General features: G+C 47.1%; 1 protein-coding gene across 3 annotated transcripts in view; it reads left to right on the top strand.

Moving 5' to 3' along the window:
- Positions 1-15244, top strand: part of LOC147027384 (uncharacterized) — a 50644-nt gene that overhangs the window by 17045 nt on the left and 18355 nt on the right. For all 3 annotated transcript variants that reach the window (XM_085876743.1, XM_085876742.1, XM_085876744.1), the window contains 2 exons: positions 11945-12687; positions 15189-15243. In XM_085876743.1, coding sequence (XP_085732869.1) covers positions 11945-12687; positions 15189-15243 — 798 coding nt within the window. The remainder of the gene's footprint in view (positions 1-11944; positions 12688-15188; position 15244) is intronic.

Raw genomic sequence — 15244 nt, 5'->3', positions numbered from 1 at the left:
GCCCGCGGGTTGCGGGGCCATCGCCGCTCCGCGTCTCATCACCAGACGGGTAGGCCCGACCCGGTCTCGGCCTCAGGCCTGCCCCATCCTTGGGGGTAGTTCTTTTCCTTGGTTTTGGGTATGTGTTGTCGGCGCCGTCTGTGAAGTAGAATTGTATAAGTGTTGCCGTGTGCTCGGTAGTCGGTATTAGCTCTGCACTGTGTTTTCACTTTTATGTTTGCTTTTTGTGTAAATGGAATTGTGTTTTCTTTTTTTTGTGTGCATTTGGTGGAATTGTATTTGTGTGCTTTCCGTTCGTCGCGAATAAATGTGCTTTATTGTTGAACTGTTCTCCCGCTTCGCTTCGTCTTTTCCTCCATTGAATCCCCATCTTGCTTCACGTAAAGGGTTGGTAGTGGGCTGAATACGCCCGATAATTAATCGAACCGTCGAGGTCGACGATAACACCGCTCGGTTATTCTGATAGTACGGAACGGGTCGCTTAAGTGGCCCGTCTCCGAAGTCGACCTGCGGCGAGGTGCGATCGCCCGGTCTACCCTCCGCGTGGGTACTTAGGTAGTTCGAATTTGGCGAGCAACCCTATCCCACGCGGGGGCTGATTGGCTCGATCGCGGTGAGACCGAAAGGTCCACCCGTGACTGGTTCCCGGCGTTAGTCCGAGAGGGTCACGACTGGATTGTCCGTCCGGTGGGCGACGTGCCGCGATTCGAGTTACGTGGCCGTCGCACGCCGGCGGGCGCGAAATCCGCAACACTGGTGTCAGGTCGTGCGATACAAATTCATCGCCCTCCTCGCGGCACTGGTATCGGAGAACAGGAAAACGGGCTCTCCTGTCTCCGGCTAAATTTACGGGAATCGGTCCAGGGGTGAGAGAAGCGACCCCGACTCCCTGCAAATTACGAGCGAGGAAGTTACCCGTTCACGAGAAGCAAGATGGCGTCTCAAGGCGAGCGGGCGCCGGGGTATTAGAAATGTATATGTGTAATAATGTAGAGTCCATGGTCCAGGATGGAATCCCCGAGCAGGAAATGTTGATTGTGCAGGAACACGGACTCGCCCAACTGAACCCAGGGCCCGAGGTGGGTGCGGCAGCGGCCGCGGTGTATGACACCTCCCCCCTCTCCACCAAGACCCTTCCCCAACCCTTGCCGAAACGGCTCAGCTGAGTGCATCCAACATGGCCCAGCTATAGCCATGCTGGCGGCAATGAACGAAAAAATGGATGCAAACACAAATGAAATGAAAAACGAAATGAATGAAGTGAAAACGACGATGGATGCGAATACACAACAAATAAACGAAAAGATGGATACAAAAATGAACGGAATGGAAACAAACATGAAGGAGGAAATGAAAAAGCTGCGGGGTGAGACGCAGAACATGGGCCGAAGCCTGCAGGCGGGCATGAAGGCCGTGACCGGGGAGATAAAAATGGCGACTCCACGTGTGGGAGCAAACGAGCTGGGTGGGGGTGCAACGGCTGACAGGCCCGCGGTGGAGGCGGGTGAAAAAATAATTCGTGGAACGTGTTGGGCGAGGGTCGTGACGATGACCGAAAGGGAAAAATTAAATGGGGAGACCAAAACGTGTGAGACGAGACACGAGGTGACGACAACAGAAATAATAGTTGAGACAAGGGAGGTAAAGGGTGAAGAGTTGGCAGAGACACGGGAGATGGGAACGATAGAGGGAAGACTACACGATGAAGACGGGGTAAGTGACGTGCACGCACACACGGAGGTAGTGGAGGACAATGGGGTTGAGCTGGCGGACTGGGTAGAGACCCGGTGCGAGCAGCTGGATGACCTCCTCCAGGAACAAGGGGAGGGAGTCTGCCCCCTTGAGGCGAGTCACGACCAGGTGAGTTCGGTCGTGCTTTGCGAGGTTGAGGGGACGGGTGCTGTGGACGGGTGCACGGAGAGCTTGGGGGGTATAGAGGCCCCGGAGACCCTTGTGGGGACACAAATCCCCAGTGTGGTTGTCCCTGTGTGTGTGGTGCAAGGCGTGGGTGCGTCCCCGTGTGTGGAAGCGACCCCGTGTGTGAGTGGTGTGGTGGCGATGGTGCCGGAGTACGTGCTTCCCAGCACGCCGTGTGTGGATGAGGCACGGAGTGTGAGTGAGGCACCGCGGGTTAGTGCCCCCGCGTGTGTGGGTGAGGCACCGTGTGTGGAAGAGGCCGTGGGTGTGAGTGAAACGGCCTGTATGAGTGAGGTACCGCGGGTGAGTCCCCCCGCGTGTATGAGTGAGGCACGGTGTGTGGATGAGGCACAGCGGTTGAGTGCCCTCGCGTGTGTGGGTGAGGCACCGCGGGTGAGTGCCCCCGCGCGAGTGAATGGAGCACCACGTGTGAGTAGTATGGTTTGTGTGAGTAGTGAGGCACGCGTGAGTGAACGGCCGTGTGCAAGGTCGCTGTGTGCCAGGGAGACCGTGTGTGTGAGAGAGCGGTATGTGAGGGAGATGTCGGTCGGCATGCGGGAGCACGCAGCCGCATCTCCCGGTGTGAATGTGATGGTGTGGACTGTGTGCGTCGTAACACGCAGGTGTGCGTGGGTCGAATGGAGACGGAGACGGCGACATGACAGGAAAGGAAGCCGAGTAGCGGCTGTAGTTGTTTCGGGGACCGTGCCGGGTTCACCCAGCCGCGAGCACGAGGTTCGTGCTGTGCAACGCACGAGACCACCACGTGCTCGCTTGCGAGAGTGAAGTCCCGGTCCGGAAACGCCAGCGGTGGATTTGCCGATCCCGCGGACGGACAAAGTTTAGGCAGGTAAATGGATTTGGACCGGACGGGTTCTCCACGCGATCGTGTGTGTTGAGCTCCACCGGGCAAAGCACACGTGTTCGCGTGGGGAACCCCTCGAGACGTGGGGCTTGTTTTTTTTATGCGCACGGTGACGTCATGGCTGCACGTGGGGTTGGAATCCGGCAGGAGGGGTATCTCTGCCGGATGGTCCCGTCCAAGGAGGGACGAGGAACACGTGCAGCTGCATGACGTCACGGGCAGGTGCAAAGTGCGCGAGCTCTGAGTTGCCGCGCAGGTGCTGCGCATGGAAAAAAAAAAAAAGCAAGCCTCACTTTCGGGTGTACAGGATTCCTGGGCAAGGGGTGAAAGACCCCCTTACCCTGGGCACAGGATGGAAACTAGTTAGGGGGAAGGGTTAGCTTAGTTAGACCGACTTCATGGGGCAGGGGTAAGTCCTCATGGAGTCCGTGGAATGGATTAGGTAGAGGGATTTAGTGAGCTTTAGGTTGGGAAATAAAATGATTTATTTTGAGACAGTGACAGATTTTTGAATGTGTGGAGGGGACGTAGTTTAGCTACGTAGTGTTAAAAGGAACGTGCTGTAGTTTAAGGGACGACGTGGGAGCACGAGTTAGTTAGGGGATGTAGTTAGAAGGATGGCAGAGTTCAGTGGTGTGTGTGTTGAAGAGTTGGTGAGTGAAGTGGAAGCATGTGCTTGGTGAGTGAGTGAGGCCAGCGGGTCTGTGTGAATGGGGAATGCATGGTGCGATGAGTGATTGGGGGGAGGAGTGACTCCCGCCCAAGGGACCCCGGGGTCAGAGTAAAGTGAGTTAGCTGGGTTAGTCAAATTGAAAAATGGAGGTCGTTTTGCTGTTGGTGGGAAAGTAGGCTCGAGACCCATTTGGAGGGGTGCAGGAGCCCTGTTGACGGGCTTGGGAGCGTGGCTGCGAAAGGTGAGTATCGCTGAGTGGGTACCCCGGGCACCAGGCTAGTCGGCCGTGGTAGGCCATGGGCCCATGGGGGGCCGGGATAGAGTAGTGGGCACGGGTGCGCCTGCTTGGTGCGGGGGCCCGGGGCGCCATTAGCCGCGTGGGCAGTGTTGTGGGCACGGGTGACCCTCGGAAAGGGGCCCGGGAGGCCGGCCTGCCACGTGTGCGTTTCAGGGGAGGTGCCATGGGGGGCACTCCCCGGTGTTAGGGAGCTGGTAGGCTCGGAGGCAGTGTAGTGCCCGGGGGTGCCATAGCGGGAGAATCGGCAGAGGGTCGTGCCTGCCAAAAGGGAGCCACGTGTCCCAGCCATGAGACCGTGTGAGGGCACGGAGAGAAAATTGGGGGGCGAGGCCCGAAATTGTGAGGACACCAACACAGGCGACGGGAATCTGGGTTGTTAGAACCAATAGTTTAAGCGAGAGGCGCTTGTTGAAAGCCCCGGGGTAGTTTAATGGTTAAATGGTTAGGGTAGATTAGGAGATGTACCCCTCCGCACCATCCATCCCCTCGCTGTCGTTGTGGGCCGCTGGACCCACTTTGGGTTATAGATCGCCGAACTCTGGGGAGGCCATTCTGAGGCTTGAGTTGGGCCTCGACACAGGACGTTAGCTCTCCCTTATTCCCCTCCGGGAAGGGAACGTAGGGGTTGGGAGTAGGCTAGGTGACAGAATAGGTTAGCCGAACAAGGACGATAAAGGGGGTTAGGGGACGATTTATAGTGGGGAAGTAAAAATAAAAACAATAAAAAAATAAGTTGGGGCTAAATTGGGGTTTGACAAATTAAGGGAGTGGGTATGGACAGTGACAGGCAAAGGCGATAGGTTGGGAGGGAGACGGGTAGGTAGGTCCGAGCCCGCCTTCCAAGTGGCCAGCACCACCGCACTCCCTCCACCAACTTCCACTGACGGCAAAAGCTGGCCAGCTTCATCTGCTGGCTGTGTTACTGCAAGGCCTGTGCCGGCCAGTTCATCTGCTGGCTGTTTTTCTTCGAGGCCTGTGCCGGCCTGGTTCTGCGGGCTGAGTTTGCCTGCAGCGGCCTTCTTCTGCGGGCTGTGTTTGCCTGCCACCTTTGCCATGCCATGCCCACTGCCCCTGTTCACCAGCCCCGTTCAATTTTTGCTTTGCCCCCCCCTGTTCATTGCCATGTGCGCCAGGATCAAGGCAACAGTTTGCAAGCTGCAAGAACTGCCCTGTTGGCAGCTACAACACGGGCCTGCAGTGGCGGCCCGTGCACCATGTTTGCGTTCATGCATCCATTCGTTGTGCTCATTGCGTGTGCCACTTGAGCTGGCACGGAGACTGCGTTGTGCAGCCCAAGCACCGTTGTGGTTCACTGAGTTCAGTTCAAAAGGGAAGGCCTTGGACTGCGTGTGAGCAGCCAGCCACGTTCCCTGTCACCTGCATTGTTTGAGCCAGAGACTGCATGCGGGCAGCCTGGCTCCCTGCTAACTGCTTTTCTTTTGCAGAGTTCAATGATCCTGGTCCATGGTTTAGTGTAAGATTTGTAAGTTAAGGTTAAGATGTACTGTAAATATGAGTGCGCCCCCGGCATGTATGTCTTAGCGCCGGCAATTTTATTTAAGTCGTCCGTGTGAGTGAGTTTGTTTAGGTAGTTACGCAGCCCTCAGGTTATTTATTTTGGGGACACGAATACCATGAATGTCGCACTCAGGGATCCGTAGGTAAAATGTACTAGGGGAAAACTACACATGATGGCACACGAAAATTTGACGACTCGGGACGAGTCTGTAAAAAGGGGAGGGGGTAGTGTTGTGGTTACCAGATTCGCAAACCACCATTCAGGTCCCTTAGGTGAGGTATCTCGGTAAGTACATGTGTAGTTAGGCCCAAACCCGTTGTCTAGTGGGAATACATGTCATTTATACGTGCTGCGACTCTTCAGGATAGCCGTTTTTCTTTCACTATCTTTATTTTGGACCAACCGCCATGATCACAACCACAACATCAACCACCAACCACAACCACCGCTTCACCACAACCGCCACGACCTTCCCGTCACACCTCGCCACCGTAGCATCGCCACCGTTCTTGCCCCGCTGTGGGTACCGGTGTTGGACTCATGCAGAACGCGCGTCGAACAGCGTGTACAAAATCACGGATTTTCTGCTTCAAAAACGGATCAAAAACGACACACGCCCACTTTTTGCCGTCCAATCGGTGAGCGAGGGGCGATTTGGCCCCGCCTCCAGAACGATCGATATATGCAAATTTGTGGATCAAAAAGCCTTCACGCCCACTTTTTCTCGGGCCAATGGGGAGCGAGGTGAAAGGTCAAAGGGAGGGGGTCAAAGGCGAAGTTACGGGGGGATAAAAGGACGGTGTTCGTCAGTCAGAGGAGAGTCGCAAAGGAGAACGAGAAGGAGTCGAGAACGAGAACGAAAGAAGTCTGGAGCCCGAAGCCTGCAGTGGCTGGAGAAGCTGAAGAGAGTCGGACGAGGGAGGGGGTGCTCGCGTCGGTGCCAGGAGCTGCACGCCCGAGGGAGGCCGGCAGCGCGACCTGGCCGAGGTGGAGACGCACACCAGGGATAATAAAGATCCTCTATACCCCGAGCATCAGCAACCCCCTCCTGTTTCCCCCCGCGCTGAGATAGTGCGACCAAGGGGGCCCCGTTCCCACCCCCTACCAGGCACTGTCCACGAGGCCCGCGGGTTGCGGGGCCATCGCCGCTCCGCGTCTCATCACCAGACGGGTAGGCCCGACCCGGTCTCGGCCTCAGGCCTGCCCCATCCTTGGGGGTAGTTCTTTTCCTTGGTTTTGGGTATGTGTTGTCGGCGCCGTCTGTGAAGTAGAATTGTATAAGTGTTGCCGTGTGCTCGGTAGTCGGTATTAGCTCTGCACTGTGTTTTCACTTTTATGTTTGCTTTTTGTGTAAATGGAATTGTGTTTTCTTTTTTTTGTGTGCATTTGGTGGAATTGTATTTGTGTGCTTTCCGTTCGTCGCGAATAAATGTGCTTTATTGTTGAACTGTTCTCCCGCTTCGCTTCGTCTTTTCCTCCATTGAATCCCCATCTTGCTTCACGTAAAGGGTTGGTAGTGGGCTGAATACGCCCGATAATTAATCGAACCGTCGAGGTCGACGATAACACCGCTCGGTTATTCTGATAGTACGGAACGGGTCGCTTAAGTGGCCCGTCTCCGAAGTCGACCTGCGGCGAGGTGCGATCGCCCGGTCTACCCTCCGCGTGGGTACTTAGGTAGTTCGAATTTGGCGAGCAACCCTATCCCACGCGGGGGCTGATTGGCTCGATCGCGGTGAGACCGAAAGGTCCACCCGTGACTGGTTCCCGGCGTTAGTCCGAGAGGGTCACGACTGGATTGTCCGTCCGGTGGGCGACGTGCCGCGATTCGAGTTACGTGGCCGTCGCACGCCGGCGGGCGCGAAATCTGCAACAATATATATATATCTTAGTATGATATAGATGCCAAAATCGTTGGCAGAAGGAGTAGGATGAGAAAATGTACATGTCTGCTGCATGACATGTAATTTTTTTTTTAAACTAAACAAATAATCTTCACTGTGTTTCCACTAATTTAGTCACTTTTTTCACTCCAGTGACCCAAGTAGTGCTAACCAAGATGGAAACACAGTGGCGACACTTTTCACGGGTTACGATCATTACCTCTGTCACTGAAGGTGGATGGACGTTATGTTTTCACCCCTATCTGTCTGTCTGTCTGTTTGTTACCTGTAAAGTCAAAGATTTTTCAAGTATATTGGTGAGTCCATTTTGTTAGATTTCGTAAGTATGTTGATGACTTCCGTCCTCTGTTTGTGTGTTTGTTTGTGTGTGTGTTTGTGTGTTTGTTTGTAGGCACGATAACTCGAGAACGGAAGAAACTACCAATGTCAAATTACACCACGTGATTCAGGAGGGTGATGGCTAGCGCTGATTAGATTTTGGTCAAAATCGGTCAAAGGTCAAGGTCACGGTGAGGTCAAACATTCGATTTTTGATGGTTTTGTACAGAATCATCGTACAAACTTCTGGTTTGCATCTCTACCTTCTCGAGAGACAGCTTTTATTAGACAAGGTCAGAGGTCAAGTTGACGATTTCGTAAGTACCAGTCTATGACTGCTTGTTATTCTGTTTGTTTGTCTGTCTGTCAATTGCCTGCAGGTTGCGATTCCAAACTGATCATCATGAAACTCTACCGAGTTGTAATAGTCTCAACTGAGAAGACAATTGATTTTGAGGTCAAAGATCGAAAGTCATCTTGAGGTCAAAATTCTAAAATCGTCATTTTTCATCTGATTGACTTGAAATTTGAACACAATTTGCATAGTCCATCACTGAATTGTGAAACCAACTATTTTTTGAGATAAACAGGTCAAGGGTCAACTCGAGGTGAAACCTCTAAAATCATCAATTTTCAACTGAAAATCATTAATTTTACATCTTATTAACTTGAAAGTTGAACAGGATTTGCATACTCCATGACTGAATTGGGAAAGCAACTATTTTTTGGGGGGGTCAAAAGGTCAAATGTCAACTCAAGATCAAACTTCTAAAATCATTAATTTAAATCTGAAAAATAATCAATTTTCATCCAATTGATCCGAGCTTTGATTAAGATTGTCAATTTTAATCTTCATGAAACGTACAGTTTGATGTATCCATGGCAACATTTAGAGAAGGCGGTAGATTTTGCAAGTATCGTGCTCTGCACGACGTCTTTTTCTTGTTTGTCTTTTTGATTGTCCGGTTTGTTTTTATGTTTATCACCAACAAGTCACAATTTCAAACCGATCTTCACGAAACTTCACCACACGGTAGAGTTAGTCAGAAGCAAGAAGCCTATTGTTTTGACGTCAAATTTCTAAAATCCTCAATTTTCATCTGATTCACTAGAAATTTGAATAAGATTTGCATATCAGGTCACTGCATTCACCCACCAATTAATTTTGAGGTTCACCCACCAATTAATAAACCAATTGAGGCCGACTTTCTAAAATTGTCAATTTTTGAAAAAAAAACAACAAAAAACGAAATTTGAGGAGGATTTGCATATTGGGTCATTTAATTCAATTACCAATTTATTTTTAAGGTCAAATTTATTTTATGGATTTCACAATTGTTGAGCTGTGCATCACATCTTTCTTGCTTGTTTGTTTGTGAACAAAATATCTCAAAAAGTTGATGGAGTCGGTTGTAATTTGGTGAAAGAGCTTGGGTATGTTACAAGGACGAAACAATTAGATTTTGGTGAAGATCGGAATCCGGATCTGGATTCGAGAATTTGGAGTGATTTTTCACCTTTGAGAGATTTGGCCAAAAACAATATATAGCACGATATCTCAAAACGTTATGGATGGATTACGACAAAACTAGGTGGATGAGTTGGTTCGATGATAAGAATATGCCAATTAGATTTTGGTCAGGTCCGGATCCAGATCCAGCCTATCATTGGGATACAAAACGTAAACTGTTCAGCCTGGATAGTACATCACTGAATTGGGAAAGCAACTATTTTTGAGGTCAAAAGGTCAACTCAAGGTCAAACTTCTAAAATCATCAAATTTCATCCGAACAATAGTCAATTTTCATCATATTAACCTGAGAGTCAAAGAGCAATTTGCATAGTCCATCACTGATAGGGGCCAAAAATGATATATAGCACGATATCTCAAACATTTGTGGATGGATTCGGATGAAACTTGGTGGACGGTTGGGTGTGTAACAAGGAAGAATTCATTCGATTTTGGTGAAGATGCAAATTCGGATCTGGATGAGATAATTTTTAAAGTGTTTTTTCACCATTGATTAAATTGGGTGAAAACGATATACTGTGTAGCACAATATCTCAAAAGGTTATGGATGGATTCAGACGAAACTTGGTGGATGAGTTGGTTCGGTGACAAGAACAAGCCGATTAGATGTTAGTTCAGGTCCGAATCCAGACTGGCCTGTCAGTGTGATACGAAGCGTAAAGTAATCAGCCTGGCAGAGATATGCAGTCTACCGAGTGCCCTTCTAGTTCTATACATTTTTAGATCCTCGTGGAGGATCTCTAAGTCTTACTCACGTTGTTGTTGTCCATCTTCTTCTTGTGGACTTTTTTGTTTCACAGCCTACAGTTTTCATCGAAACTTCCTGAAACTTGGCATATATATGTAAAAATACCCTGCGCAGACAGTAACCATCTCCGATTTTGAAAATTCCTCCTAGAAAAAAAGTTATGACGTCAAAATATCTCCGCTAATGGAAATCGCCTAAAAAATTATCTCCGGAACTAGGCAAGCTTTTTGAATTCTGTTTGCGGGAATCGAACAGGGCATTAGCAGAGATGAATTACCGCACATATGATACATCACTATGACGTCATATCAATTTTTATGACGTCATTCCTATTTTTTGACATTTTTTGTTTCACAACCCAGAGTTTTCATCGGATCTTCGTGAAACTTGCCATGTATATGCAGAAAGCCCACGCGCAGGCAGTAACCATCTCAGATTTTGGAAATTCTTCTGAGAAAAAAAAGTTGATGTCATAATATCGCCGCTAATGGAAATCGCCTATACCATCATCTCCGAAACTAGGCAAGCTGTTTGAATTTTGTTTGCGGGAATCAAGCCAGGCATTAGCACAGATAATTTATCGCAAACCTGATACATCACAATGACGTCATATTCGTTTTTATGACGTCATCATTAAGAGGACGAGGATCTTAGCTCATTTGAGCTTGTTTAGTTCAGTGGGCACAACGCAGGCGGGTGGGGCCTAAACTTTGTACGTCGATCGATGTATTTGTAGTTGTGTTTAGCAGAGGGACAGTGCAGAGTGATAGTGCGGGTACTTTTGCCACGTATCACCATAGCTTGCAAACGAACAACCAAGCAGCTTGTAGCGTGCTCGAAAAGTGGCTTATGTACTCAAGCGAGCACTCCAGCAAAACGGTTGATAAGGAATGGCTGGCTTGGCAAGCGACAGCAAGCTGATTGGCAATGAGACACACCTGAAAAAAGAAAAACATCACCAATTTCCTAAAATTTTCAGATTTCACTCCAGATTTCGACAGTTATTTTGTCCACGAGATGCTGTCCTCAAATTCAAAATCATATTTTGATGATATACTTAAATTAGTCCCTGACAGTCCATCGTGGAAAATCATATAATGTATTAATTTGCTCCAAACTCCTAATTTGAAAACGATAACCCAAACAAAGCCATTCATAGGTATGAATATCAGGTATTTGACGATATCAGTGAGAAAAGTGGAAGAAAAAAAAAAGATTGATGACAGAGAGCTGACCAAGAAGGCGTACTGCCATCTTCAGAAGGCTTATTTTGGGGCTTTTTTTGGTGATGACCAACCCCTAAATTATCTTCAAAAGAGATGTAAATTTACCCAAACACACAGTCTTCATTTATGGGATCACATTGTTTGCCATGACCCACCTAAATAGGGGGTTTTAAGCAGTCATTTCCCCACAGTTCATAAGTTATAAACACACGAGCTGCCACCGTCTCCATCTCCGCAAGGGTGACCCGTATTATACAATGCTTCGTAAACAGCCCATTTTCTTTCGTATTTCAACCGGATGGATACCTGTATATATTTGGTGAGTTGGTGACCTCTGATCATCAAATATGGCGTCAAAGGTGAAAAATAACTGTCAATTAAGATGTTACCATGATCGGCAAAATCGGTGAAGGAGGAGTCACGTGACCTCTCAAATGCGCTGACCATTCAAAAACCGAACGTAGTACAAACACAACCTATACAACGTTTTAAAGGTAATTTTACTGCTCAACTATTGACATAACTCTAAAAGTTGAAACAAGAGGTTGTAGAAAAAAAGGTTACCACCTCAGCTAACTTCACCAAATATACATCCTATGGTTTTGGGAGGAGGTTGGACAAGAGAGGGGAACAGATGGAGTGAGATCTGGAGTGAGTCCGGAGGGATGGGGTGAGGTTGGAGGAAGTGGGAGGAGGGGATGGGGTGGGGTGGGAATCTGAAAGGAGGGGGGAGGCGTGAGGTGAGGTGGGAGTCAAGAACAGGGTGGGGTTGGAGGAGGCAGGGGAGGAGGTTGGATGGGGGAGAGGAAGGGCTGGGAGGAGGGACCCAGCGTTGCGTGGCAATGCCGGGTACATTTTCTGGATGATTATGAGGCGTCTGTGTAATATTTTTGTGAATGATTACATGAAGTAAAACATTGTAATCAGTTCGTTTTTGCCTTGCAGGCCGCTTTTCGAAGGTGAACGTGCTTGCCAATGTGGTCGACACATTCAGTAACATATCCGCCCGCAGCACAAGGAAACCCAATGCCATTTCTGGTTTACGGAAACTCAGCACCACTTCTGCGTGGTCACGTTTGTCCTTGCCTCAACCTCTGAGCCCACCTTGCCAAACGGAGGAAAAGGCGCTGGTGGAGGGGTCGACGATGAAAACCAAGAGGAAGCATGCATTTTCGAGAATTGCAAAAGAACATTTCTTTTCAAAATCTTTTCATGAAGAACATGAAACCAAGATCAATCGGCAGCACGGTTCTATGGAAGATGGAGACCATGCAAGGGCTGAGACTCAGGTGGAACGTGAAAGTACAGATGACAAAGGAAACCCAAGTGGAATGAAAGTGCGTAATTCATGGAATGAGCGAAACAGGGGAAATGACCCGCAGGTCCTCAATATTCATCAAATGTCAACAAAAGAGGAAGCAGAGGAAACAGGAAGTCCTCATAAGGAAGATGAACAAGAAGCAACAGCTGCAGATCACAGCAAGCCCACGCTTACTGAGTACGAGGTGGTTCATGATGACCATCTTGTGGACAACAACCTTACAAATCTGCATCACCCTTCACCGATGAATGGTATTCCTCATTCCGATGAGGCAGAGAATCCCTCACCTGTTGTCAACGAGCAACCTGATTTCACAGCAAATGTATCATTGGAGAACGATTTCCATGACTCCTCCAGTGCGGACCAGGTTTGAACTTCATCCTTTAACAACATTGTGTAGGAATTGAACCGGAATATTGGAATAATAAATGTGGGATGGGAGTCCGCACGTCCTAAACCATGTTGAAACAACGTAGCCCACATCAACACCGCCATAATTGCTACTCTAATCTCTGGGGTAAAAATGCTTAGAAGAGTTTTTATTTTTAAAATGAAGGTACAATCATTAAATAAGAATATAACGATTGGTTATTTGATTAAACGGTGTATGAATTGGATGGAGGCCTTGTGGAACCCACTGATCCACCTGTGCTCTTCTTAGATAATTAATCAGCATCAATGCCCCACACAAACACTCTGCACAATAAATAGGTTTTAATATCCTACACAAACACTCTGCACAATACATAGGTTTTAATATCCTACACAAACAGCCTGCACGATACATAGGTTTTAATATCCCACACAAACACAATACATAGGTTTTAATATCCTACACAAACATCCTGCACAATACATAGGTTTTAATATCCCACGCAAACACACTACACAATACATAGGTTTTAATATCCCACACAAACACTCTGCACAATACATAGGTTTTAATATCCTACACAAACAGCCTGCACGATACATAGGTTTTAATATCCCACACAAACATAATACATAGGTTTTAATATCCTACACAAACATCCTGCACAATACATAGGTTTTAATATCCCACACAAACACAATACATAGGTTTTAATATCCTACACAAACATCCTGCACAATACATAGGTTTTAATATCCTACACAAACACCCTGCACAATACATAGGTTTTAATATCCTACACAAACACCCTGCATGATACATAGGTTTTAATATCCTACACAAACACCCTGCACGATACATAGGTTTTAATATCCCACACAAACACCCTGCACGATACATAGGTTTTAATATCCCACACAAACACACTACACAATACATAAGTTTTAATATCCCACACAAACACCCTGCACGATACATTGGTTTTAATATCCCACACAAACACACTACACAATACATAGGTTTTAATATCCCACACAAACACCCTGCACGATACATAGGTTTTAATATCCCACACAAACACACTACACAATACATAGGTTTTAATATCCCACACAAACACCCTGCACAATACATAGGTTTTAATCTCCTACACAAACACCCTGCACGATACATAGGTTTTAATATCCCACACAAACACACTACACAATACATAGGTTTTAATATCCCACACAAACACCCTGCACAATACATAGGTTTTAATATCCCACACAAAGACACAACACAATACATAGGTTTTAATATCCTACACAAACACACTACACAATGCATAGGTTTTAATACCCTACACAAACACCCTGCACAATACATAGGTTTTAATCTCCAACAGAAACACCCTGCACGATACATAGGTTTTAATATCCCACACAAACACACTACACAATACATAGGTTTTAATATCCTACACAAACACCCTGCACGATACATAGGTTTTAATATCCCACACAAACACCCTGCACAATACATAGGTTTTAATCTCCAACACAAACACCCTGCACGATACATAGGTTTTAATATCCCACACAAACACACTACACAATACATAGGTTTTAATATCCTACACAAACATCCTGCACAATACATAGGTTTTAATATCCCACACAAACACCCAGCACAATACATAGGTTTTAATATCCTACACAAACACACTACACAATCCATAGGTTTTAATACCCTACACAAACACCCTGCACAATACATAGGTTTTAATATCCCACACAAACACACTACACAATGCATAGGTTTTAATATCCCACACAAACACACTACACAATACATAGGTTTTAATATCCCACACAAAGACACAACACAATACATAGGTTTTAATCTCCTACACAAACACACTACACAATCCATAGGTTTTAATATCCCACACAAACACCCTGCACAATACATAGGTTTTAATATCCCACACAAACACACTACACAATCCATAGGTTTTAATATCCCACACAAACACCCAGCACAATACATAGGTTTTAATATCCCACACAAACACACTACACAATCCATAGGTTTTAATATCCCACACAAACACCCAGCACAATACATAGGTTTTAATATCCCACACAAACACACTACACAATCCATAGGTTTTAATATCCCACACAAACACCCTACACAATACATAGGTTTTAATATCCCACACAAACACACTACACAATCCATAGGTTTTAATATCCCACACAAACACCCTACACAATACATAGGTTTTAATATCCCACACAAACACACTACACAATCCATAGGTTTTAATATCCCACACAAACACCCTGCACAATACATAGGCGTACACAATTCAATCACACACAATGTATTTTATTGATACTTTCGATCCAGTTTAGGTTTGCTCATGTCCAAGCTGTTTCGAAATATCAATGAAACTCCCACATTGGCCTCATTCATCACGAAGCTAACAGTATGAACCTTGTTTGTAGATCAACAATTCGGAGGAAACGACAATCTCACAAGAAATGTTGCGGAAGCCATTGGG

This window comes from Eptatretus burgeri, chromosome 4 (genome assembly GCF_056783735.1).
Source record: "Eptatretus burgeri isolate ZD-2024b chromosome 4, Ebu_testis_v1, whole genome shotgun sequence".
Lineage (NCBI taxonomy): Eukaryota > Metazoa > Chordata > Myxini > Myxiniformes > Myxinidae > Eptatretus > Eptatretus burgeri.
Note: the sequence above shows the minus strand (reverse complement) of the source record. Positions and strands in the feature narration are given on the sequence as shown.